The following is a 23,556-nucleotide window of genomic DNA, read 5'->3' as shown; positions in this document are numbered from 1 at the left end:
TTTAAAGAATTTTGAAAACAGAAAAAAATGAAAATTATCCCATCCCAGCATCATCAACATTCATAAATGCCCCCAGCACGAAGTGGTTAAGTTAAAATGCTTCTCTGTTGAAAGCCATTTCTGCATTAGTTCCTCACCGTTCTTCATTTCATCACTTTTCCATAATTCCCCCCTCTCATCTTTTCCCTTCATCCTCATAGTTTGCAGCTCTGGCCAGGCTTCATCACTTCCATTCTCCAGTACGAGGAGGAGGTGATGCTGATGGCAGATGTCTCCCACAAGGTCCTGCGTACGGACACAGTGCTGGACATCCTTGCCAACATCTATGTGGCCAAGAAGGACCGCTTTAAGGAAGAGGCAATGCGCATGCTGGTCGGGGAGATTGTCCTCACCAGGTACTGTTTATTTTGGGTTTAGGCTCCCCACCCATAAAAGGATGCCTTGCACCCTGGGTAGGCTGGGATCTCCCTCGGACCTCAGTGGGGAGTCGAATCCCCCCCTCCCCGTCCCGGCAAGTTACAAACATGTACTCAGCACAGAACAGACGACATCAGAGACCTTGTTTTAGTTGGAGCGAGTCACAGTAGGATGTGTCACAGTGTTGTCATTTTGTAAGTCCTTTCACAGAACCAGTCATAAGTGACTGGGTTAGCAGTGACAAAGAAATGCTTTTGTCACAGTTCACTTGAAAATCTTATGACGTGGCTTTAGACTGGTCGATTTGTGGTGGACTTACAGGAGCTTGGGATGGACTTGACTACGGCACTTGCATTACGTTCTCTGGTTTCTACAGAGAAGGAATTTTCAGAGCACAGTGCTCCATGGATGTCTGTGCTCTGAACAGTATTTCTCTTGCATAGTGACTAAGCGGTTTTCATTGTTAGTTGGTATGCGCTTAATGTGAGTGCAAGGTTTTTCAGCTTCTGAAAACTGTGTCAGTTTGAAAAGGTTTGCTAGTGCTCTGTATCTTCTATTGTAAAGAGATGACTGACCGTGTCATCCTAAGCAGGATTGTTGACCACAGTCGAGGTACTAGTAAATACTTGGGGGTACACTTTATCACCCGTCAGTCGTTTTGTTGCCCTCCTCCCACTTGGCTGCTACAGGTCAACCTATCCACTTGTGTGGCTCATTTCACATTTCTTTTTCCCTGCTTGTTTGTCACTTGGGAAATTGTGCAATTTCGAACTGCCTATAGATAGGTTTAGCCTCTCCCCCTTGGCCTTAAGTGCCAGTCGTAAATGTATAATTGTTTGATTGATTGATTTATACTTTCCCTCTGCCTTCTCCCCCAAAAAGCCAGACTATTTTCCAGTAAATCAAAGTGTGGTTTTCCTGTTGACTCATTTTGAAAAAAAAGTAAGCTTTATATGACAGAAGTTAGTGGTTTTTTTCAATTAGTCAGATAATTATCTTTTAGTCATGTATTTGTTAGTGTCTTGTAGTTGTCAGTAGTTGTTTTCAAAATTGATGGGCATCTCTTTCTGAATAGATCAGATGTTTCTTCAGGAGACGAGCCTTCTTTGTACACGTGATGTTATGAGTAATACACGTAGACACAAAGTGTTTCCTCTAGAATGGTGTAGTTCAGTCTTGAAATGACATATTTTGTTGGGATTTTGCTGGCATACACAACTGACCCTCTTGGTCCTATCCTATAAGCCAAAGCTTGTTTAATGAGAACGATTCCAAAGTCCTAGAAACTCAAGGAACATGTAGGTAACTGTTTCAAGTAATAGTGGCTTGGCCCGAAAGGCTCCCAACTTTTCACCGCAGATTTTGACGGGTGTTAAAAGGTTAAAGTCGAGCTCTCTTGTCAAATTGTGTTTTCATCTTTCTGTCGTTGAATTGTAGCTACAACAATAAGACCTACCGAGTGGATGATATCGACTGGGACAAGAATCCTATGCACACCTTTGCCAAATATGACGGCACGCAGATCAGCTACGCCCAGTATTACAAGGACGCCTACGGGCGGGAAATCGCCGATAAGGAACAACCACTGCTAGTCAGCATTCCCAAGAAAAAGGTACACCAGTCGTCCAATGTGTGACAATATTCCAAACCCACCATTGAGTGACGAGGAAGCATACACAGGTTGCCCTCATTTCCAGGTCAAGTATAAATGCCTGCATATGTTTTTTTGGTCATGACATGTACATTTCTGAGTGTTCCATAATAAATGCAAGACCTACAAAATTATTGTTTCTGGTTGTGGTAGAGGGTTGGCTATTCCACTGCAGCAGCTACGAGGTGTCACTTCGCAGATCACAGGAGGAGGGGATAACTCATGCCTTGTCATGGAACAGACTTTCCACGGGAAATAAAGCACATCCGTGGGTGCAATTGCATTTCCTGTGCCATTTTCTTAGCAAGAATAATTAGCTGCAAAAACTGAACAATGAAATAGAAAAAAATCATAAAATTCCAATTTGCCAGGGGTTTGTTTCTGAGGCTTACAGCATTGCCAACGCATTGTTACTGCTGTTGAAAACTCATTCATTTTCCCCAAGTGTACTTTCAGTGACAAGTTTGAGTGCACCCATCATTGCATTGCAAACATGTTAAGACTATTTGTAAAATCAGCCGGTATCATTGGACTGCAGTGAAGTATGAAAGTTTCTTAATGCCTACAACAAAAAGTTGCTGGGATATACCAACTATTCTAGCAAAAGCCAGCAGAATGGGTCCACTATTTTGACGAGTCTTTTTTTTTTGCTTCACTTATCTGGGGTTGGTGTTGCTGGTGCCTACTAAATCAGTGTCTCAGTGCACTTGTGTTGTTCAGTAGCAGTGGGGACCACATGTTGTAAAATAGGTGTTAGTAGGACCCAAAGGTTATTGAGGAACGTAAGATTTGTTTCAAAATCTAAACTTGCAGCGCAGTGTTGGTATTTGTGTTTTGTGTGATTACTGGCTCCTTCCCCGGGGAGTAGTTTCCCCAAGAGATACCATTTTTCAAAGTGTAGTTTCAATTTTTTGCCCGCCCCCTTCAGGATCAGCGTCGTGGAATGACTGGCCCCATCCACCTGATCCCAGAGCTGTGCATGCTGACCGGTCTGAGCGACGACGTACGCAGTGATTTCCACGTCATGAAGGACCTTGCCCAGCACACCCGCATCTCGCCTGATGACCGCGTTAACTCACTCTCTGCATTCATCCGCAGCTTTCCCAAGTGAGTGAATGAATGTGGAGAGAGCTTTTGTGCCTTTCCTTATAGAGTGCCAAAGTGTCAGTTTTGAACAGAAATTGAAGTGCAAACGTATGAAGTTCATGCACTAGTTCTTGTACTCATGCCTTTTACACACAAAACTACACATGACAGTGTTGTAGTTGAGACTATTTGCAAGACCATTCTCAAGACCAGTCACAAGTAACAGAACAGTGACAAAGGAATGCCTTAGCTGCAGCACATTTGAGTAGCTTGCAACTTGAATTCAGACTAGAGGTCTTGTGTTAGTCTTGTGAAGGTCTTAAGAGGATTCGACTACAACACTGGCATGTCAGTTACAGACAGCTCTTTTGCTGTGACACAGACAGTCTAAAAATTCCTTCCTCCTCTTGATATGCTGAAGTATGCAGACACAACTGACTGATTTTGACTGATCAGACAATGTTGTCAAGAATGCATATTTACATAGGAGAGTCAATAAAAGTGCCTTGAACTGCAGTCACTGACAGGACACTTCTGCACCATTTGTGCCACTACTGAGCATTAGTGGGTTCGTCCATAAAGTACATACAAACGAAATGCAGATTTTTCTGACCCACCATCCTATATGCAGAAGTTTCTTGTCCTCACCACCTATAAGCTTACCATTGATAGGTTACCATTGGTAGGTTACCATTGGTAGGTTACCATTGGTAGGTTACCATTGGTAGGTTACCATTGGTAGGTTACCATTGGTAAGTTACCATTGGCAAGTTACCAAGTGAATTGTTTTAAATTGGCTTTCGTATTGTTCGTTTCTTTGTTTTTACGACACATATCGTGATACATATCGTATCGCGACCCAAGTATCGTATGAAAGTGGTATCATTACACCCCTACACATATGCATTCCACCATTCTTGAAGGCACTGCAGGTCTTTGTGGCATGAGTAATGTTGCGGTTTACCATTAATGGGCATTGGCATGGGAGGATGAATGGGGGGATGGATGGTGGAGAATGCTGTGTTTGAATTTCAAAGTTCAAAGTTGACTCCAGTATTTATTTGTATGAGAAAGTGTCCCGATACGACGAAGATTCATGACAGGCAAATTTTATGTTGACGTACAGTCCATACTGGCTTGAACCCCCCTTCCCGTCTGTACACACGGTGTAAGCAATGGCACAATCCCCCTCCCCTCTTCATGCGTAAATACTTTATGGATGGCCCCCCCATAACTTTGCTGTTCACTTGTCCACATTCTGCTGAAAACTGGCTTATTTAACTCACACCCTTTGTACTTGGAAGCCTGTGTAATCATGTGATTTGTCCATCCTAATATCTTGCTCACAACCTGTAGGATAAAAAATCCAATCACAGACATGCATTTTGCGTGTGTGCCAAGCAAACGTTTACCCGTTGTAGTATTGGCCCAGCAGCAGTTGTACCTTTGCATGAACGTGATGCAGACTATCCCTATGGAGTTAGCTGATACTCAAAAACATGTAAGCCTAAACATTGAAGCAGTAATGGCTCAGCTCCACCCGAACTTTTTTCTTGAATGTCTCACCATCAATTCCCTTGTTTTGGACTTACCCATAGGAACCAAGAGGCCCAAGATTACTTGAACAAATGGAGAGTCAGTTTTCCTTCGAAACCGGTTAAGCTTGAGGGCCGCGTCATGAAAGCAGAGAACCTCTACATGGAAACTGGGGTAACTTCCCTCTTTGACCTCCTTCCCTCCCAAAAAACCCAGATGGAACAACAATAGTATTAGCCACGGACTTCACGTAAAAGATCTGGACTGCTAATCCCTTAATCAGTATGCAGAAGTTATTGAAGCCAGCGGGCAGCCATCTTATTGTGCCGAATGCCAACATTTTGCAAAAACTTGGTCACCATTATTAATCACATTCACTCTTCGCATCAGTAGTTACAATGGCAAGCTAACCAACCATCGCCTTTGTATTCAGCACAATATAATGGCCACTGGTGGCTTTATTTGGTACAAAGGCTCTGCAGGTCCAGATTTTTTTTATGGGACGTCCGTGGTATTAGCAAGAATGCCACCTTCATGGCACCTGTTGACCATCATGGTTAACAGTGTTTTATGTCGGCAAAGTCGATACAGTGTAGAGAGGGCTAGGAAATTCAAAGGAAATGGACTGACGACGTGTACCAAATTAAAGTTGTGATAAGGACTTTGCCGGTGTAAAAATACCTAGCCATATCTACATTATACTGTCTCTTCTGCGAAAAGAGTATGGTATTCTCTCAGTGAGAACAATTTATTGAAAGTTACCATATTGTTGTCTGCAGAAACTCTCCTTCAACCCAGCCGAAGCTGAATGGAGCCGTGACTTGCGCAACCACAGACTGATGACCTGTGTCGGTTTGAACGACTGGATACTGATGTTTGCGCCCCGAGATCAGCCAAAAGGCATGGATTTCTTCCAGGCCCTCACCAGAGTGGGGCCTAAAATGGGCATGGCCGTACAAGAACCAAAGACGTAAGTGGTTTTAGTAACGTGAGCCAAAGACAGTGCCATCAAATGTGCAGCTGGAGTACTTGTTTTAGATTTTTTTTAATGCTGCGTTGCAGGTGCTGATGTCACCCTCCGCAGCTGCTTTCATTTTGTTTTGGAATTGACTTTTTTTTTTACTTTCAGTGATTTCAAAACTGTAAGTTCAGGGATCATTTTCATAGTGCAGAAAGTTTACTTCAGTTGTCATTTCGTTACCCATCTGCTTTCTTTAGACACCAGCTGAGGGATGACAGAGCAGAGAGTTATGTTAACTGCATCAAGCAGAACCTGAACCGCACAACGCAGATGGTAGGTGTTTCCACTTGTCAACACATTCCCAGTAATGAGCGGAAACACAGCACTGGCCTTGAGGCAACTGCATGTTGTCAAATCAAACCAGTCCACTCTCTTTTAGCCAGTTCTCTCCAGACACTGCGTAAATGCAATGCTGCTCCACTATCTGTACTTGCAGGGATGGCTGATGGGTTAAACCTTTGGCAGGGTTGAGATTTGTCTGGATTTCCGGATTTTTGGAAAAATGAATACAGGATTTAAGGAGTTTTCTACTTGGCATGGCGCTGCTGGAACTAGAAGTAGTATTTCCAAATGTTGCACAAAAGTTAATGAAGGACTTGTGCAAGTTCAAGTTGTGATCGCATGTGCACTCTTGTGTTGCTACTTCCACTGGAATGCAGTAGAATACTATGAAACTTGAGAAGGGCATATGATATTAAACCATAATGACTCGACACTGACTCTAACTCGACTTCATGGGCTGCATGTGCACGATGCATGGTGGGAACCCGTACAGCCTGGCTCTATCGTGGGAACGAGGTTGTTGCTCACTGTACACGTGCTATGCATTGCAGTACTGTACTGGCCGTGTTTATGGAAAACTTGATGCCATTTTGTTTGTAACGTGCAGTTCTTAAAAAGTTTTTTGTCGACTTGATCAAAATGGCTCATCATGCCCTTAAAGTCATCAATTGTGGTGATCTTTCACCTCATAAAGGTTTGAAAAAGCCATGGAAAGTCTTGCGGCCTGAAAGTCAGGTCGAAAAAGAGGCTTTGAAGGGGAAGAAGAATATTATCAGCTTTTGATCAGCACAATCGACAAACAAGGATACTGCAGTACATGTAGTACGATAAATTGATGAAGTGGAAGATTGAGGGACAATACGTAAGGAAGTGTTGTTGATCCAGATTTTCAGTTTCCTGATATCTCACCCCTGCGCTGTGCATTCCTTGAGTCTCTGGGATGGACGGATGAGTTTACACATCTTTCTGACCCCTAAACTCAAAGAGTCTGTGGAGTTAGATTGTGGGTTAAACTTGAATGTGAGCACTGTATAAGGCCACCTGTCATAGCAAGTATTGCCCCATAGTGTCACCTTAAAGAGTGTTGCTTAGTGTCATTGTTGTGTTTGGCTGTGGCTTAATTTTGGGCTGATATAGATGAATCTTAGGATACTTCATTACTGTGATAGCCTGGCTGTCACATGCACGTTCCCAGGGAAACTACCTGGTGTATTTCTTGGTTGGCCTGGAAAGTCCTTTGACACCCTCGGCGTTTTCTTGTCACACTTCAGGTGGTCTGCATCCTGCCCACCAATCGCAAGGACCGCTACGATGCCATCAAGAAGCATTGCTGCCTGGAGGCCCCTGTCCCCAGCCAGTGCATCGTGGCCCGCACCCTCAGTAAGAAGCAGACCATCATGTCAGTGGCCACCAAGATTGCCATGCAGATCAACTGCAAGATGGGTGGTGAGCTCTGGAAGGTGGAGATCCCGGTAAGTTGTTCACATTTAGTTTTCTCCTGCGCTTGAAAAAGTATGGGTTATTCCGTGCCAATTCAAGCAACCCTCTATTGTAACTTAAAATACCAAAATAACTTGACTTACCAAACATAGGCCGTGTCTGAAACGGGCTTCCAGAGCTACGGCTAGGTCTATTGTCTGCGCGTCTCCACGCATTTCCAATGGAATGAAGACCTAGACCTAGCTCTAGACAAGAGATTCGGATGCAGCCATAGTAAGAGGTTTTAGCTCAATCCAGCTGTCTGCTTTCTTGTTACTGCTGCTAAGAGTTTGGGTGCCATGTTAGTTTTTGGCACCCATTAACTGCTTACCTGTTGTGGTGCCTCTTTGAAAGCCTACATTTTCTCTTTCGAATTCAGGTTGAAAGCTGGAAATTGGTGCCATGGTTAATTGTGGCCCCTTTTTGAGATTGTGCAATAAGAAATTGATGACCATTAAGCTGGATGTCTTGGCAGTTAATCTGATTTTTATGACTTGACATGGAGTTACTCTTTATCCCCTCTTCTCAGTCCGTAGATTTTTCCCTGTCTGTATGTGCAAGCTGTAACTTCAGCAAATTGCCGAGTAGAGTTTGTTGCCTGTTACTAATGTTTAATTTTCTTGACTGTGAATGTTTAATGGTTTCCAAAGGTTTTTATACCTGCACTTGATCATTACATTTTATAGGTGTTTGTCTGTTAATGTGCTTTTTATCTGCCTGCATTTGGCTGTTGGGTTCAATGCTTTAATAAGGGAATAAATGTCTTTTTTAGTCAGAGAGTAAAAAGAAATCTATTTATGATAGATTGCAAACAATTTTGTTTCAGAATTTTACTTTCATTTTCCCAAACACCCCATCCTATATATGGTATATTCCTTGTGCAAGTTGTCCAAAAGAATCTCCTTATATGGACTGCTGCATTCTCACAGACCCAGAATCAGTTAAACTGTCTTGGATCGAGGTGCCAGCATGTGACTTTTTAACACAGCGGGCTTTATCGCTTCTCAGTGGGCATTATCAATAGGTAATACACGGTCAAGTTGCAGGGAGACTTGCTGAGGTATTTGTGAACAACATTTAAATCCATATAAAATCATTCAAGCTCTCAGCATTCTGAAAAGATGTTACTTACAATTTTTAACTCTAAACCTTCTGCAGTCAACTGTCCTTTCATTACTGGCTTGTCACATAAACGTCTGTCTTCCAATTGTCATCATTTTTTAAACAACTTCAGGAAGCTCACAGTTTGAATTAACAGTGACTGTGTCCTTGTCTTTTCCTCGGCTCCAAGCCCAAGAAAATGATGGTCATAGGAATTGACTCGTACCACGACTCCTCCACAAAAGGGCGCTCAGTCGGCGGCTTTGTTGCGACAATGAATGATGACCTCACCCGGTAAGTATGGTTTCCTTGATTTCGGCACTTTTTTCATTTTGTAATGTGTGGACATTTTTTGCTGTTGTTGCCATTAGCTGATCTAAAACATGGAAACTTGACTTCTCTCTCAGGGTAATTAAAATCAGTTTCAAGTTTCAGATCAATTCCAATTTGTCGCGTGTGCAAAGAGAACACGGCACTAAGCTGAAGAGTTTTTCAGTTTTGTAAGTTGAGTGTTTTTATGTACCAAGTTCTACCGTCAAATATTGAAATAGTAAGGAGGGAATAAACTTCTTGAACAAGTCTATTGATCAGTAAATGGAAGGTTAGATTACGGAATTAAAAAAATGACCACATCTTAGTTGTATCAAAAAAATTATGACAAAAGTGCTCGGACAGTACTCGGCTGACTAGTTTTTAGTACTTTTTTAGGGATAACAGAAATAGAAAACATTTAGGTCATGTGAATTATTCTAAAATAACAATAAATATGTAACCATTTCAAAAACATCGTCATTGTCTGAGTTCAAGAAATACACAGTAGGATTGTGTCTTTTAATTTCTACCTTGAACTTAAACACTGTTGGTGGGCCAAGTTACATCAAGTACAACATGGTCTATTAAAGCGTGATATACTACATATATGGTGCACTAGGTACATGTACACTGTACATATCAGCATTCTGTCGATGATGCCATCCAATCAGCCTGGGAGGGGATTTTTTGTGGGAGGGGAAACACAGGATCCTTTTATTCATTTTGGGGTCCCAATTAATGTGGTAAACATTAAATTTATGATGTTTTTGAAATGGTGAATCTATTTTGTAATCTTACCTGTGAGCATTTAACATCCAATATCCACATTCTCCAGCTCTACCCACATTCGAAATTCGTTTTTTAGGGGCCTAGGCCATTTTGGCCTTGGAGAAGTCAAAATTTCCGGGGGCACCGAGGCCACTTACAAGGGCACGGAGGCCATTGTCGAAAATTGATAAGGGCCCAAAGGCAAATTTGTCAAAACACAGTCTGTTCAACCTCTAAAATGCATTCTTTTGCTTTATTGTGGAAAAAAGTTGACACACGAGCAAATGTCCAATAAGCAGTCAAAACCTAACACCAGGAATTGTTATACTCTATGAACAGGGCATGAGTTGCACATAAATAATCGTCAAATTAATTAATATTTTTTTTTTGTGAAAATGTGTGCACATCCCTTTTGTTGACATTTAGACTTTCAAGTTACCAGCTGAAAAATTGTATCCAAGAACCCTACCGTCCCCTTAGGCTTCCCACCCTGACATGAAAACAAGAGCAATAAGGGTTAAGGGTTAACAAGTTCTGCTGCCCTTTTACTTTTTTTTACCCTTTATTTTTGTTTGTTGCCAGCAATGCGGGTGGGAGATATATTTGGATGCCTGCATTGCCGGCGTGGCCGCATCTTCACCCGGCACAGATTTCGGGAAATCACGGTGCCGTCAACATTGCCAATCTCAGAGATACACACGGTGACTCCACCACTTACCCATGCATAAAAAAAATCAAATTTCTTGCATTTTGTAGCCGAGTTGCAGAGCTCCCTTTGAAAGGAACATTTCAAACGTTCTTTCCGAGGCATTGTCGCGTGTCGTACAAACTGACAGCGGGCCGGTAGCAATAGGAAAACTTTGATTCCACATGGCTGGTCCGCGTGCCTTGAAGCACGTACTATACGTGACACAGATCAATGCGGAGTGCATTCATGGTACATGTACATGTATATGCAACAATGCATTATGGGACACTCCGATTAGCTACACGTATCCTTAAGGATACTGGTTTGTGCTTGCGCACATCAATGCAATAGCGGTATATGCAACAATGCATTATGGGACACCACGCTTAGCTATCCGCAAGGGGTGCGGGTGTGTGCTTGCTAGCACGCACGACGTTCATTGCTACATGAAGTTGAACAGTCAACGCTACCCCCTCTGGACAGTCCATGTAGTGCACACGTGGCTTGGCCTGTAACGCAGGGGGTGCGCATAACTATAGTAGCAGCTCGCTGCTTAAGAAATTTTGTGAATACACATTTGTGTGAGTGAAGGCAATGGGGTATGGTCTCGCCGACCGGCGCGGCCCGCGAGCGCTAGCACGGGGCTGAATTTATTGTTAAATATTTTGACAACTCACTAGAAAGGGCAAAACGGCCAAAGTGTGCATTGGCCACAGCAAAAGTGGCCGTGGACAATGCAATTTTCCGAGGGGCATCACAGCAAGTAAAAGGACATCGACGGCACTGGCTGTCGTGGTCGTCGTGAATTTCGAACCCTGTATAGGCTTTAGACACGAAACAAAGGAGCCTGAAACCAGACAAAAGAGCTGGGCCTTGTAAAAAAAAAAGGCTGTACTTAGAACAAAAGACCGAGCTGCTGGGAATTGCCAACATTTTTTTCAGTTGTCTATAGGGGAGGAAATCCGTCCTCATTTTGAGAGATTATACCACTGTTTGTGGCATTCAACACGAGCGGATTACCACCGGGGACAAAAGTGCTCCAGCGATGAGTGATATGTACCACTGCATGCTAATCTGTGCCCCATTGAAAAGACTCCAGTTTCGGGAACAAAAAACGGTTACATAACACTGCGCAATCTGGGCTCTTTTTACAAGGCGGCAGGCCTGAGTGAAACACTCAGGCATCCATAGATGTTGTCTGTCAGATTAGAGTAGTCACTAGACAGTTATTCGTGTGGGTGTAAAGATTTTTTGAAGAATTTTGAAAACAAAATCTTGAAAATCTCCCGGTTTTACATGATGCAACATCAAATTCCACGCAAGCAAGTGGTTAACAGTGTCAGGTTGGTGTAGTGGCTCTTTCCACACCTTTCCCATCAAGACCTGGGTTCGAATCCCCTAGGTCGGCAAGTGGACTGGGTTTTCAGTCCCTGATTCCATGGGTTTCCTTGGAATTTTTATCCGGGTTTTCCTCCCACCTCTACAGCTGAAGATTTCTTCATTGTCCTCTACATAGTCCTGTCAGTGGCACTAAATACACTGCAGGATGAAGAAATAAAATGAATAATTTAAGAAATCAACAGAGTAAATTTTCTTAAAGAGCTTTTGTCTGCAACACCGGTGTACTTTTGCTGAAGCGTGCGACTTTGGGAATTGTCTCGTGGAGCCTGGTACATCTGCATTTCCGTATCCAGTAATTGTGACTTGATTTTCAATTCAATTCATAGTGGTACTGTATTATTATGTGACACAGGTAACATCTGAGTAAAACGTGATTCATAGTATGAAACACTTCACAGGATAATACGGCCGATTGCCAATTGTGCGCCTCCAAGAGTTTGCAACGCATTGGCCAATCACAATACACGAAATCTGTCAACCCAATACGCATTTGGAAAAGGTCGACAGATTTCGCGCATTGTGATTGGCCAATGCGTTGTTAACTCCTGGAGGTGCACTATTGTGAACCAACCGTACCAAGTAGAGATGCATAAGACTAAAAAAATACAGTATGTCAGACATCCTGAAATGACATGAAACATGAAATCCCAAAATGAAAAAGCTGCTCACATCAAGAGTGCCTTCTGTGATCAATTTCACACACATTATGTTTTTGCAGCTACTACTCCCGATGTTCATTCCAGCATTCAGGACAGGAACTTATTGATGGTCTTAAAGTGTGCATGCAGGGTGAGTACATGTGTGTTAATTGGAATAAACTTGGCCGGGATCTACAGCATTAATTCCCGTAACATTTTGGTCGGTCAACTATTTTTGCTAAGTAAATATTTTTTTTTGCTTTTCAACCCTCTGTGCTTATCAGTTCCGCAAATTGGGTTCTAGGGTGCTTGTTAAATAAGCTTATAATTCAAAGATTTACCAAGCGCAGAAAATATTTGCTGAACAGAAACGGGTTACCAGCTTAAAATAAATTTGATGTGTTCCACTTCTGAGTGGTTTCCTGCTAGTGTTTGCTCAGCTCACAAATGGGCCCAGCTATTCCAAGAAGGCTGAAATTGTCAATGCGGAACGGACAGACCCAGATCTCTTGTGCTTGTGCCAAAGGGTAACTCTGTCATGAGAGGGAAAACAGTCGTTATGATATCATTGAAATTGGTGGCGCCTTTTGTTTACTGATACTGTTTACTGTATTTGAAACTTCGTTAGGAAGGTGCTGTTGCTAGATAAAGTATTTGTATAGTTCCCAACTTACATGTAGTTTTGCAAGAAATGACAAGGAGTTACACCAAAACTCCCAAGTTTGAGGCTGTATTCTCTTGGTTATTGCTAGAACGTAAGGAGAGAATGCACAATTATAAAATAAGAGTAATACCTGGACAAATTCTACGGAGAGTGCCAACTTTCAACTGACTGTGCACAAACCTGTAGCATCCTGGTGGGATGAAATTCGAGTGAGATTTGGCAGAAGACATTAGAGCTTGAACCTCTTCCAGCAGCGGCAGCGTATTTGAATTTTTCCCATGCTAGTGGTCTGATCTCCTCTTGGCGCTATTGTATTTCAGCTGCCATCAGAACGTACGTTGATATCAACAAGGGTCTGCCCGACAGGGTGATCATCTACCGTGACGGGGTGGGAGACGGGCAGCTGCCAGCCGTAGTGGAGCACGAACTACCTCAAATTTTGGACACCTTCAAGGCACTGGGGAAGAACTGGGAGTGAGTCCAAGTTTGTCATGGTTCATTAATTTAGAAACTGAAGGCATTTATAAACTTGCAGTTGGTCCTTATAACAAGAATATAGAGATCTCTGACTGAAATTTAGTGGACCCTTGTAAGCTGTAAAAGAAAAAAATTAGTCCAGGAGGGGAAATGTAAAGTGATGAGATGTCCGAACTGAACTTGAATTGGCTTCTGATTGATACTACCTTGTTATAGAATAAGTGCTTAAGTCTGTTTTCTTGGGTTTCTTGTTTTATATCTTACCCTAAAATCGTGTTGTATGCATTGAAAACCTTATCTTCCTCCAGGGTAAATTTCATTGCTGTGTTTTCTTAAGTGATTGCATGGAGGCTGCAATAACATTGGTTTATCTTTTAACAGGCCGCGGTGCGCAGTGATTGTGGTCAAGAAGCGCATCAATAATCGCTTCTTCTGTACCAACAACGGCAAACTAAGCAACCCTCCACCAGGCACCATCATTGACTCGGTCGTCACCAAGCCAGAGTTGTGAGTCCATGGCACAAAGGGACTGATATCTAATATACAGTGCATTGCAATTGAAAGTTAACACTAAAGTGGAAAATCTTTTCACATTTTTTTTTCTCTTCCCAGGGAATTCCTTTTCATTTCACAAATTGTGAAAAAGTGTGCCAAAAGTGGGAAAAGATTTTCATACCTTTCCACACTAGTAGGAAAATATTTTCACACATTTTCCCCTGAGTGGGGAAAGATTTTTGCACTTTCTCCCACAAGTGGGAAAAGATTTTCACAGATTTTCCCACAAGTGAAAAAAGATTTTCACACTTTTTCTCACAAAAGGGAAAAGATTTCACAGATTTTCTCTGGTAGTGAGGAAATAATTTTGCAAGCTTTCTTCATTAAGTAGTATTTGTGCATGTACATGTAGACAGACAGTGTAAGGAAGTTTTTGTTCTCCATGGTTTCAAATATGCGCATCTCTGAATATGGAAAGCGGAGGAAAATTAGTCTGAAACAAAAGTACTTTAATTTTCTGGAATGTCCAGAAGATTACTTGAGGCAGACAGCATTAAAATTTCAAGGCAGTCTGTTTCTCGGTGTTGAGCAAAATACAATGAGACAGGCGAAATCAAAGCTGGGTATGGTGGAGATCGCCGACCAGCACTGAACACTGAACATCTGAATTACAGCAGGTTCCTGTTATAGCGCTCTCAACTGAATTGAGCGTTATAACCGTACAGCCTAGCGTACATGTATAACTGACTCGGATGGATGCCCAACATGTGCACATGTACAGATACATGTACGTATATCCTGATGTTGTCATGTATGTGAATTACGTTTACATATATTGGCAGATTTTTATACCGTAATTTCAAAGTAAATGCTTTGTATTAGGTTATCTCAACGTTTTTGTGACGCCGATCAAAAAAACCACCAGATCTCTTCAAAAAAAAAAACCACCATGGGACCTTGTGCATGCCGCGCCACGTTGCGAAATGCGTACTGCATCCACACCCACCACAACATCCTGACTGCTAACTGCGTACCCATTCATGGACAGTCCAATCGCTGACTTTTTCCAATAACCATGTGACCACAGAAAGGGACATGTCATCAGAAAACCCAAGTGAAAACAGACCCGATATATCAAGCCGAACACAGTCGGCGAAAAGACGAGATTTGCTACATGAAGATACACGTACAATTTGCTTTTATTTATTGGTAGAAACCTTTCGGTAACAAAACACTACATGTAGTATCTCAATGTTGATTATTTTGTGTGCCAAACTACACCACGAGAATAAATAAAAAGTGGGCAAATGACCCATTTCGCCACAGCACAGCAAGTTAAGTTTGTTGTAATACACACATTTCATGTGCTTCGTGACTTCATAACTTGGGGACTTCTGTTCAATTACTCGAAATCCAGACAACTTTTTAAAAATTTATTCTCCGACATTGACGAGAGTTTATTTATGATAATCCACGTGCTCGTGATCGCGCTGCATGGACCGGACGGCTCGGCCGATGTGTGTCTGCAAAATTACAAATCACTACTAGACTACTACACCAGCCCACTCCACGTGGTGAGTTGGCCTCAGCCGCCCACAGAGCAGCACAGCGCAGCCTGCGCAATGGACTCGTCACTGCATAATATTGGTGCGCTTGGGGCCAGTGTGGAGCATTTCGCTGTACTATGCTTCTTGTTTTGGCAAGTTTCCGCATAATTTTCGGAACCTTTTGCACCGCTTTTGAAAATTTTCACACTGTTTTTTTTCTCAGTGTTTTTCGCAATGTTTCACGCCATGTTCGCAAAAATTTCGCACTGTTTTGGCACATCGTTTGCCCCTTTCGCATCTGATTCGCTGTGAATTCGCAGGGGGGAAAAGTTGTGGTCAAAAGGCGAATGGGATTCCTCTCACCTTTTTTTCCATTCCTTTTCACAGCGTTAACTTTCAAATGCAGTGTACTGTAGCTCATACAAGGAAGAATGCAAACTTGTATAGGCGGTGACTGAAGGTGTTCTCAAAGGTTTTTATGAGGTTTAGCAGGATTTGTGAGGGGTACCCCGGGGATAAAAACCTTGACTTACCTCTTGTAGAGTTTTTCTCTTTGGGCCCTAAAAGCTGAGTTATGGCACTTTTCCGTTCATTTTTTAGCTCATTCAGTATCCTTATCTCCTTGTCCACTCCTGTATGATTTTGGTGATCACTTCCTACACCTTAAGCTTGCAGAGTCGAGGCATGTCAAGTCTTTTGGGGAGGGGGTTGGAGGGGTTGATCTCTTGATCAGTTTGACTGGAACAGCCGTGGAAGAAAAATTCTCAACCAGTTACAAAAGTGACCTTAACCCTAACCTTCCCCAACCACACAGAATTAAACAGTAGGAGAGTGTTTAATTCTGTGGGGATAGGTCTGATAGGCCCATAACAGCTGGCTTTTGCATTGGGTTTGGCATACCTCAGAAAAACAAAGTCCAACAGCCTCTGTGCACAAAGTTCCATATGGGTGTTTAACTTTGTGTGAATGGGGAAGGTTAGGGCCAGCAACCCTTGGGGGGTTAGGGTTAAAGAACATACTAATATTAAATTGCTTCTCATTCATGCACCCCCCCTCATCGTGTTCCTCCCCCCCTTCCCTTACAGGTATGATTTCTTCCTGGTGAGCCAGTCCGTCCGTCAGGGCACAGTCACCCCCACCAGCTACAATGTCATCTGGGACAAGTCAGGATTTTCACCAACCCACATCCAGATGCTTACCTATAAACTGACCCACCTGTACTACAACTGGCCGGTAAGCTTCAACTGCAGCAAGGGCTACATTATTTTGGCTTGTTTGTTAACCACTACCAGCCGGGGACTCCGAAATCGGAGCCGTATGGTTTATATGTGTGGCCGGGGTCTCCGACCTTGGACAAAGGAAACAGGGCCCTGTAACAAAAGACCATACTCCGAACAAAAGACCAGGCTGCTGGGCATTACCGGCATTTTTCACTCTCAAAAGTGGTGATAATCCAGCGTTATTTTGGAACTGTATACCAGGGTTTGGGGCATTTAGAGCAAGCGGATTACCGCCGGGGACAAAAGCTCTCCACCACTACAGCAATGAGCCACACAGCACCGAGCCACACAGCACCGCTGCATGCTAATCTGGCCCCTATTGAAAAGAGGTCAGCAGTGCACTGAGCCAGGTTCGTGAACAAAAGACAGTTGTATAACACCGCACAATCTGGGCTCTGTTTACAAGGCTGCAGGCCTGGCTGAAATATTCGGGCGTCAATGAAGGTCACCTTTCAACTTAGTGTAGTGCCTAAAGATTACTCTGTGCGGCTATAAACGACTGTTAAATGGAATGATGAATTGTCGAAGGATTTTGAAAACGGAAAAAATGATAGTCATGCCGGCCCAGCATCATCAACGTTGAAAAATGCCCCGGCACGAAGTGGTTAAGAGCCTGAACATGTTGGGAGTGGCACCCCCAGTACTCCAGTGGGCACGCTCCTTGAACAGGTGAATTCCATTCACCTGTTGATGAAGTCACCTTAGAATAAACTGTTTAAACTTTCACTGTGTTTGTAAAGGTCCATTAACTTGTGCAGTATGCAGAAAAGCTACTTGATTTTCTGCCAGTTCAGACACTAGGAAATGGCTAGTTCAGTGAACAATTTCAAGCCATAAACTAGAATTTATACTGGCCTAAAAAGGTTGGAAGTGAAACAAAGTGAAAGCTGATCCTCTGCTTCCCTGCAGGGCACCATCCGCGTACCGGCGCCCTGCCTCTACGCCCACAAGCTGTCGTTCTTGGTGGGCCAGAGCCTCCACAAGGCACCCAGCATTGATCTGGCAGACAAGCTCTTCTTCCTGTAAGCATTCCGCAGTACTATGTAAGTGGAAGACGGCAACATTGAAGATCAGAGAGAGAGACCAAAAGTTCCTTGACAGCAAGTTCCTTGTCAAGAAGTTGTCTTGAGCCTCTTGATTGGTTTATCAGAACAGGATGTATCAGAAAGCAATGCAAGGTGCTGTTTGTTAACTTATATGTTTTTTATTTTTGTGCTATTTTTCATTTTGCCAAAGGGAGCTTGTCTCCTAAAACGACAGCAGAAAGCTAAGATGATGCTGCTGTTGTGTATTATTTGCTTCTATCTCTGAAAAGTGTTCATCAGTTGCCGCATGCTGAGGTTCAACAATAGGTATTGTGAAAGAATAGGCAGAGCAAGAAAGTTACCTTCTCTCAAAGGGAAATCATTTGGAGATGCTTAAAACAATCGCGTTGGACAATTTTGTGGTGGAGATTTAAGTGAGTACTCATTGTTATGGTGCTATTTATTTTGGGATCATGGAGTCTCTGTTCAGAAACATTGATTCCCGATTTTACTCCTTTGTTAGTCTGTAAATCTGCAAGCTTCCAAAGGATTTAGGTGTTAGCTTTGAATTATGATAATCTATGACTCGCCAAGCCTATTTAAAGGGAGGAGTTGCGAGACTTCTTATGACAAATTGAGAAATTGGTACACTTTCATAATGAAAAAGCTGCCAGACTCTTTAGATTTATGTTTTGAGAGCCTTGTCAAAAATCTATGCAAGTATTCAGGCCAGAATCCTGTTGAAGTTTCTTTAATGTGTTCTTTGTGGATTTTTTGTTTGTTTTGTGAAATATTTGTTTCTCAAGATGTTTTACTGCAAAGAATGCAGTCATGTTGTCGTAAAATGCAGGGTCGGTTTGGCATTAAGTTGACCGTCAACCTGTCTAGGTAGGGCAGAGGTGCTGAATCTGCGATTGCACTGGGAAGAATATGTCCTAACTTGATAAATTTTGGAATAAATTGAATCTAACAACTGCGTATGACGAATGAATGTGATAAAAAAACTTGCCCAAACAAAAGTAAGGTTGGCTCAGCTTTCATGTTTCTCCAAAGAAAAAGATCAAGCAAGATTTTTTTTTCTGTAATTTTTTTCACGTTGATATTCACAAAAGATAAAACATGAAAAGATTGAGAAATGATACCTTGCTTGTTATTGAGGTATACTCATATGCCATATCTGGCATTACACAAAAAGCATTCCTTAGTTGTTTTGGACAAAGTTGAATGGATCAAAAATATTTATTTTTGACAAACAAAAAGTGGTTTATTTTTCACCAGCAAGTAGCTTTTTTCTGAATGATAGTTTGGATATTGTAGTTCATTAACAAGACACTTTTTGATTTTTGTGTTTTTATTGAGTCGATGGAAGGAGTTTGTAGTTTAGGTGTTGTAGTGTTTGACAAATTGATCAAGTAATCAATCAACCAATCAATTAACCAATCATCTAAAAAGTTCATGGAATAAGTATTTCCAGTTGCTGAAATTTTCCGAGAGGTTTCTTCTCAACAAAATTTTCGTATTAATGTGTTACACGAAGTTGACTTTAAAAATGGAGCAGTGATTTGTTGTGCTCACAGCATTAATGTCATCATTTCAACAGTTCCTTTCATCATGGTTTTGTCTTTTTTTAATTTGTGTATTGAAAAAATGCTTGAAACTAAAGCAGACATGAACGCCGTAATTATAACAAAAGTTGCCTTTTTTTTTCTTTTTTCTTTTTTGAGAATGTTGAGTTCAGAGTCGGTCATTTGTTGATTGTTGGCTCGAGAAGCAAGGACCTTCCACACCATTTGGCAACTGAGATTCCTTTGTGCCCATTTTTTTTTGTTTAGTACCACCTGTTGTCTTCTTGTTACAGCAAACATGAGAAAGTCGAAAATGTGTTGATATTATTAGACTCCTTCCCTAGGGTAGAATAGTTGCTTTGTTCTAGTTACTTTGCCCGCTGAGATTTTGTTCTTTTCCTGTGACACTCTTTGAGATTTTGTTTTTTTGTCCGTCGCAAGTTCCTTCTATATTGACATTCAGTCTGCAGGATCCGTCCAAAACGTATGAAACTAGTGCCAAGACCTGGTGTAACTGGGAATTCCAGTGAAATTAATTGTTTGCAAATTCAACTCGAAAATCCAGTTTTCAGTCATACAGAGAACACCCTGAGGATGGTCATTTGAGGAACAAGAAACCTGAAAAAGTTTGCAATGGCATGACCCATGAAAAGTTGCATATTAAGGTAACAAGCCTGGCTGGCTAACTCCAGAAAAATGTAAAGGCATTTTATTTACGCATGTGTTGTCTTGTTGATAAAGACATTTCAGTCTTTTCTTTGCCATTGAAAAAAAATGTATATACATAAAAAAATATTGTATTCATTTCCTTTTTTAACATTATATATTCATTTAAAGTTCAGTTAAAGTAGCTAACTTCAGTTAAAGTAGATTTTTTTGTAGAAGTTAAAGAATAGGCTGAAGAAACCAAAGCCAGTGGCTGTTTCACATGAGGGGACTGAGTATGTCAATTTCTTGGGACTGTGTATCGTCATGCATATCCCGCACATCTTTTCTACTAGCCTTTTCTTTCACCTGCGCCTGGTTGAAAGAATACAAGTTCTTGGGATTAAACTGCATGAGAAATTTAGTGTCTTAATACACAAACGTCTGTAATACAGAGTAGACCGTTATTATTCAGGTGCTGTCCAAGTTCAACTCGTACGTACAGGTAGAACAGAAAAGGTTTGTTGCCGTTTTTTGACAATTGATTCAGTCAAAGAGAGTTTGATGTACACTTGGCTTTTGTTGTTTTCAGCATTGCTGGTTCACAGATACATAAGTAAACTGTCAACAATTTGGCATCATTATCTTCCTAAGTGACAACTATGGGGTAGGCATGTGCCCGTGCTCCCCCCCCCCAGGTCTTGCCCTCTCATCCCCCTCACCCCCCCTGAAAAATCTGTGGCCCCCCTGAAAAATCTGTGGCCCCCCTGAAAAATGTGTGCACCCCAAACTCCCCCTCCCCCCCCCAAAAAAAAATCATACCAGACACCCCACTGACCTTAAGGAACAGGTGCATCAGAAGGGCAAAGTGAGTGATGTCCCATTTATAAAAAGTGTTTTTTAGTTCGATTAATACCTTCTGTTCGAATAGTGGCCATTAATGTGGCTTGAAGCATCTGAACAACCTTTTGACAAAATTATAAGCTGCTCATTATGGTTAAAACTCCTACGACCCTGCTTTGTATTCTGCCTTGTAACATGTACGTTAGGGTTTGCTTCAAAACTTGAATTCTGTCTCGGAGAGGAAATCTGTTTAATTCCAACTCCTAGGCTTTTGTTTGAGGGGCATTCCTGGATGCTCCAAAATCTACCACAGTGCAGGAAACCAGTTGCACGTTCTTTATACTTAAATCTGTCAAAGAGTATCAAGCTGTGGGGTGTGAACTAAAGTAGCTTGCCTTCTTGTTAATTTTTTTTTATCTTTTAAAAAGTGAATCTTTAGTTTTGCTAGTGTTTAGGACTTCAGTGGCACAGTCTTTGTTCATGACCTGTCAATGGGTTATCACTCCCTGTATTTTATACTGGCCCTCATGGGTGTCGCTAGGAAGGGGAAGTTCTGTCCTGGGTTTTTTAACAAACTGTCGACGGTGAAAGAGGATCGATTCAGGGGTATATTCATGCAAAGTTTCAGATTTTCATCCTTTTTTCTTATTTCTTTCCCCATTTCTTAACTTTTTTTCAGAGTTTTGTTGTTTTTTCATTTTCCCAGGAGAAAAAGTGCCCGATTTTCCCCCACTCTCTTGTGACATATATGGTTCCCTTTTCATTAAGCTACTCTCAGAACTGTTGCTGGGCAGGCCCAATTTCAAGGCGCTGTTGAGCATACGATTTCACGCTGACAGAGACTCCGCGTATTTTATGGAGACCGCAAGTAGTAAGCATTGGAAAAGACTTTATAGGAAAAAATCGCTTAATTTAGTGACACAGCAATAGAAATCTCTCGGCGCCCAAGCTTTTTTGGACTAATCACAGCAACTGTGAAATGTCCACCTTGAGATATGCTTACCGTGAAGCAATTTTTTGTGCTGTGGTAAACCACAAAATTGTGTAACGGTAAACAGCACCGTGAAGTGCAGCCCTGGGTTTGCCTCACGTGCAGCAGTTGGAGCGCTTTGGAAGTTGTAGCACGGTGAGGGTTAATCTTGTACCACTCCTAGAAACCATTTCAGCCAATTTTTGCCAGCAGAATCCATCGAATATGAAAATCTAGCTTTTGCTCTGTTCAATTGGTATATCAATCGTTAATGCCAAAGTATTTTTTCTGTGTGCTTCAGCACGGGAAATGGCAGTAATGCGCACAGTATTGTGAGTTTTTTGTACTCGTATCATTTTTATTCCATTGTTTATAAAAAAAAGAAAGGTTTTTTCAATTGTTTATTAAAAAAGAAACTTTAATTTTGATGGAATTTGTGTTGTTATTTTTTCAGTCTGTACTGTAGTAACGGAGTCAAAGCTGCACATGGGAACGTGCAAATCTGTATTCCTTGAAAAATTTTTCCCTCTATAAATTTGCGCTCCAAATGAACTTCCTGACGCTGAAGTCTACACAATTGTTTGTCAGACAAACTTAACACATTTGGGTGTGGACAGCCAGGAAGTTTGCCCCAGTCCTTTGTATCGAGTGTTTTGCTTGAAATGTCACTTTGAACTTGTTCACACCGTCCTTTTGTTAGCTCCATGTTCATAAATCATACCAGGAGGCATCATAGAAATATTTCTATCAATCCCGAATTTAGGACTGATAGTTTCCACTTCGGGTATTTCTTTCACAAAAAGCCCAAAAATGCGGACCTATTTTGGATAGAGGCGGGCGGCTACATTCGGAAATGAGCGCTTAGTTTTACTGCCATTTGGGGGTATCTTCAGTGAAATGCCCCGAACTGGAAAATATCAGTCCCAAATTCGGGATTTATAGAAATATTTCTGATACCTCCTGATTATGGCCTGTGTTATTGTAAAATCCTGTGGGCTCACGCGCAGAAATACGACGATTTGTTGGAATACCCCGTATATAGTCACTGTGTAACCCTGTAACCACTTCGCCTATTTGCCACTGGCCCATTTTCCACTTCGCCCATGTGCCACTAGTTTCCGCAACATCAGTGGCGTAGGCCTAAACCTATGCAGGAAAATGTGGGGGAAGGGAAAGGTGGGGGGTTACCTGCCCGGCCGGCCTGCAAATTTGAAAGGGGGAGTGACACGTACCATATGACTCTATAATTTTGGTCGATGTTCATGATACTTATATACATGTACATCATTGGCATATCTACGTGTATGGCCTTGTTTTCCCTTTTTAAGTGGTACTGATGGTACTGAATGCATTTTATTTGGAGGTCTGAAAAATTCTTCACAATCCGCTTTCGTAATTTGTGGCTAGTAGCCCACCGGCCTCCAAAAAAGTTGGGGGAGATATACCCCCATTCCCCGGGATTTACGCCCAGGTTTGATGTAGTAAGGATGCCAAAATTCCACAGGCATTTTGGCAGTTTTTGAGAGGTTTTATCGTGTGCAATTTTTCGGATACAATAATGAAAATAATCAAGACTACAATGTATGAAGCATGGTCTCTTTGAAGTTGTTGGTTTTTTGGGGTTTTTTTGGTCTATGTTTTATTGATCAGAAAAACACAAAACAA

General features: G+C 41.9%; 1 protein-coding gene across 1 annotated transcript in view; it reads left to right on the top strand.

Moving 5' to 3' along the window:
* The window catches only part of LOC110987030 (piwi-like protein 1), a 39,129-nt gene extending 16,816 nt beyond the window's left edge, over nt 1-22,313 (top strand). Inside the window, exons 7-19 of the mRNA XM_087141037.1 lie at nt 201-395; nt 1,855-2,029; nt 2,997-3,175; nt 4,753-4,864; nt 5,470-5,660; nt 5,909-5,984; nt 7,265-7,465; nt 8,764-8,867; nt 12,461-12,531; nt 13,365-13,518; nt 13,903-14,028; nt 16,649-16,796; nt 17,753-22,313. Coding sequence (XP_086997163.1) covers nt 201-395; nt 1,855-2,029; nt 2,997-3,175; nt 4,753-4,864; nt 5,470-5,660; nt 5,909-5,984; nt 7,265-7,465; nt 8,764-8,867; nt 12,461-12,531; nt 13,365-13,518; nt 13,903-14,028; nt 16,649-16,796; nt 17,753-17,869 — 1,849 coding nt within the window. The 3' untranslated portion in view covers nt 17,870-22,313. The remainder of the gene's footprint in view (nt 1-200; nt 396-1,854; nt 2,030-2,996; nt 3,176-4,752; nt 4,865-5,469; nt 5,661-5,908; nt 5,985-7,264; nt 7,466-8,763; nt 8,868-12,460; nt 12,532-13,364; nt 13,519-13,902; nt 14,029-16,648; nt 16,797-17,752) is intronic.
* Nucleotides 22,314-23,556: the final 1,243 nt, after the last annotated feature.

The sequence above is a fragment of the Acanthaster planci genome, linkage group LG09, assembly GCF_054643075.1.
Source record: "Acanthaster planci isolate LZ-2023a linkage group LG09, COTS_SCS, whole genome shotgun sequence".
Taxonomy (NCBI): Eukaryota; Metazoa; Echinodermata; class Asteroidea; order Valvatida; family Acanthasteridae; genus Acanthaster; species Acanthaster planci.
Note: the sequence above shows the minus strand (reverse complement) of the source record. Positions and strands in the feature narration are given on the sequence as shown.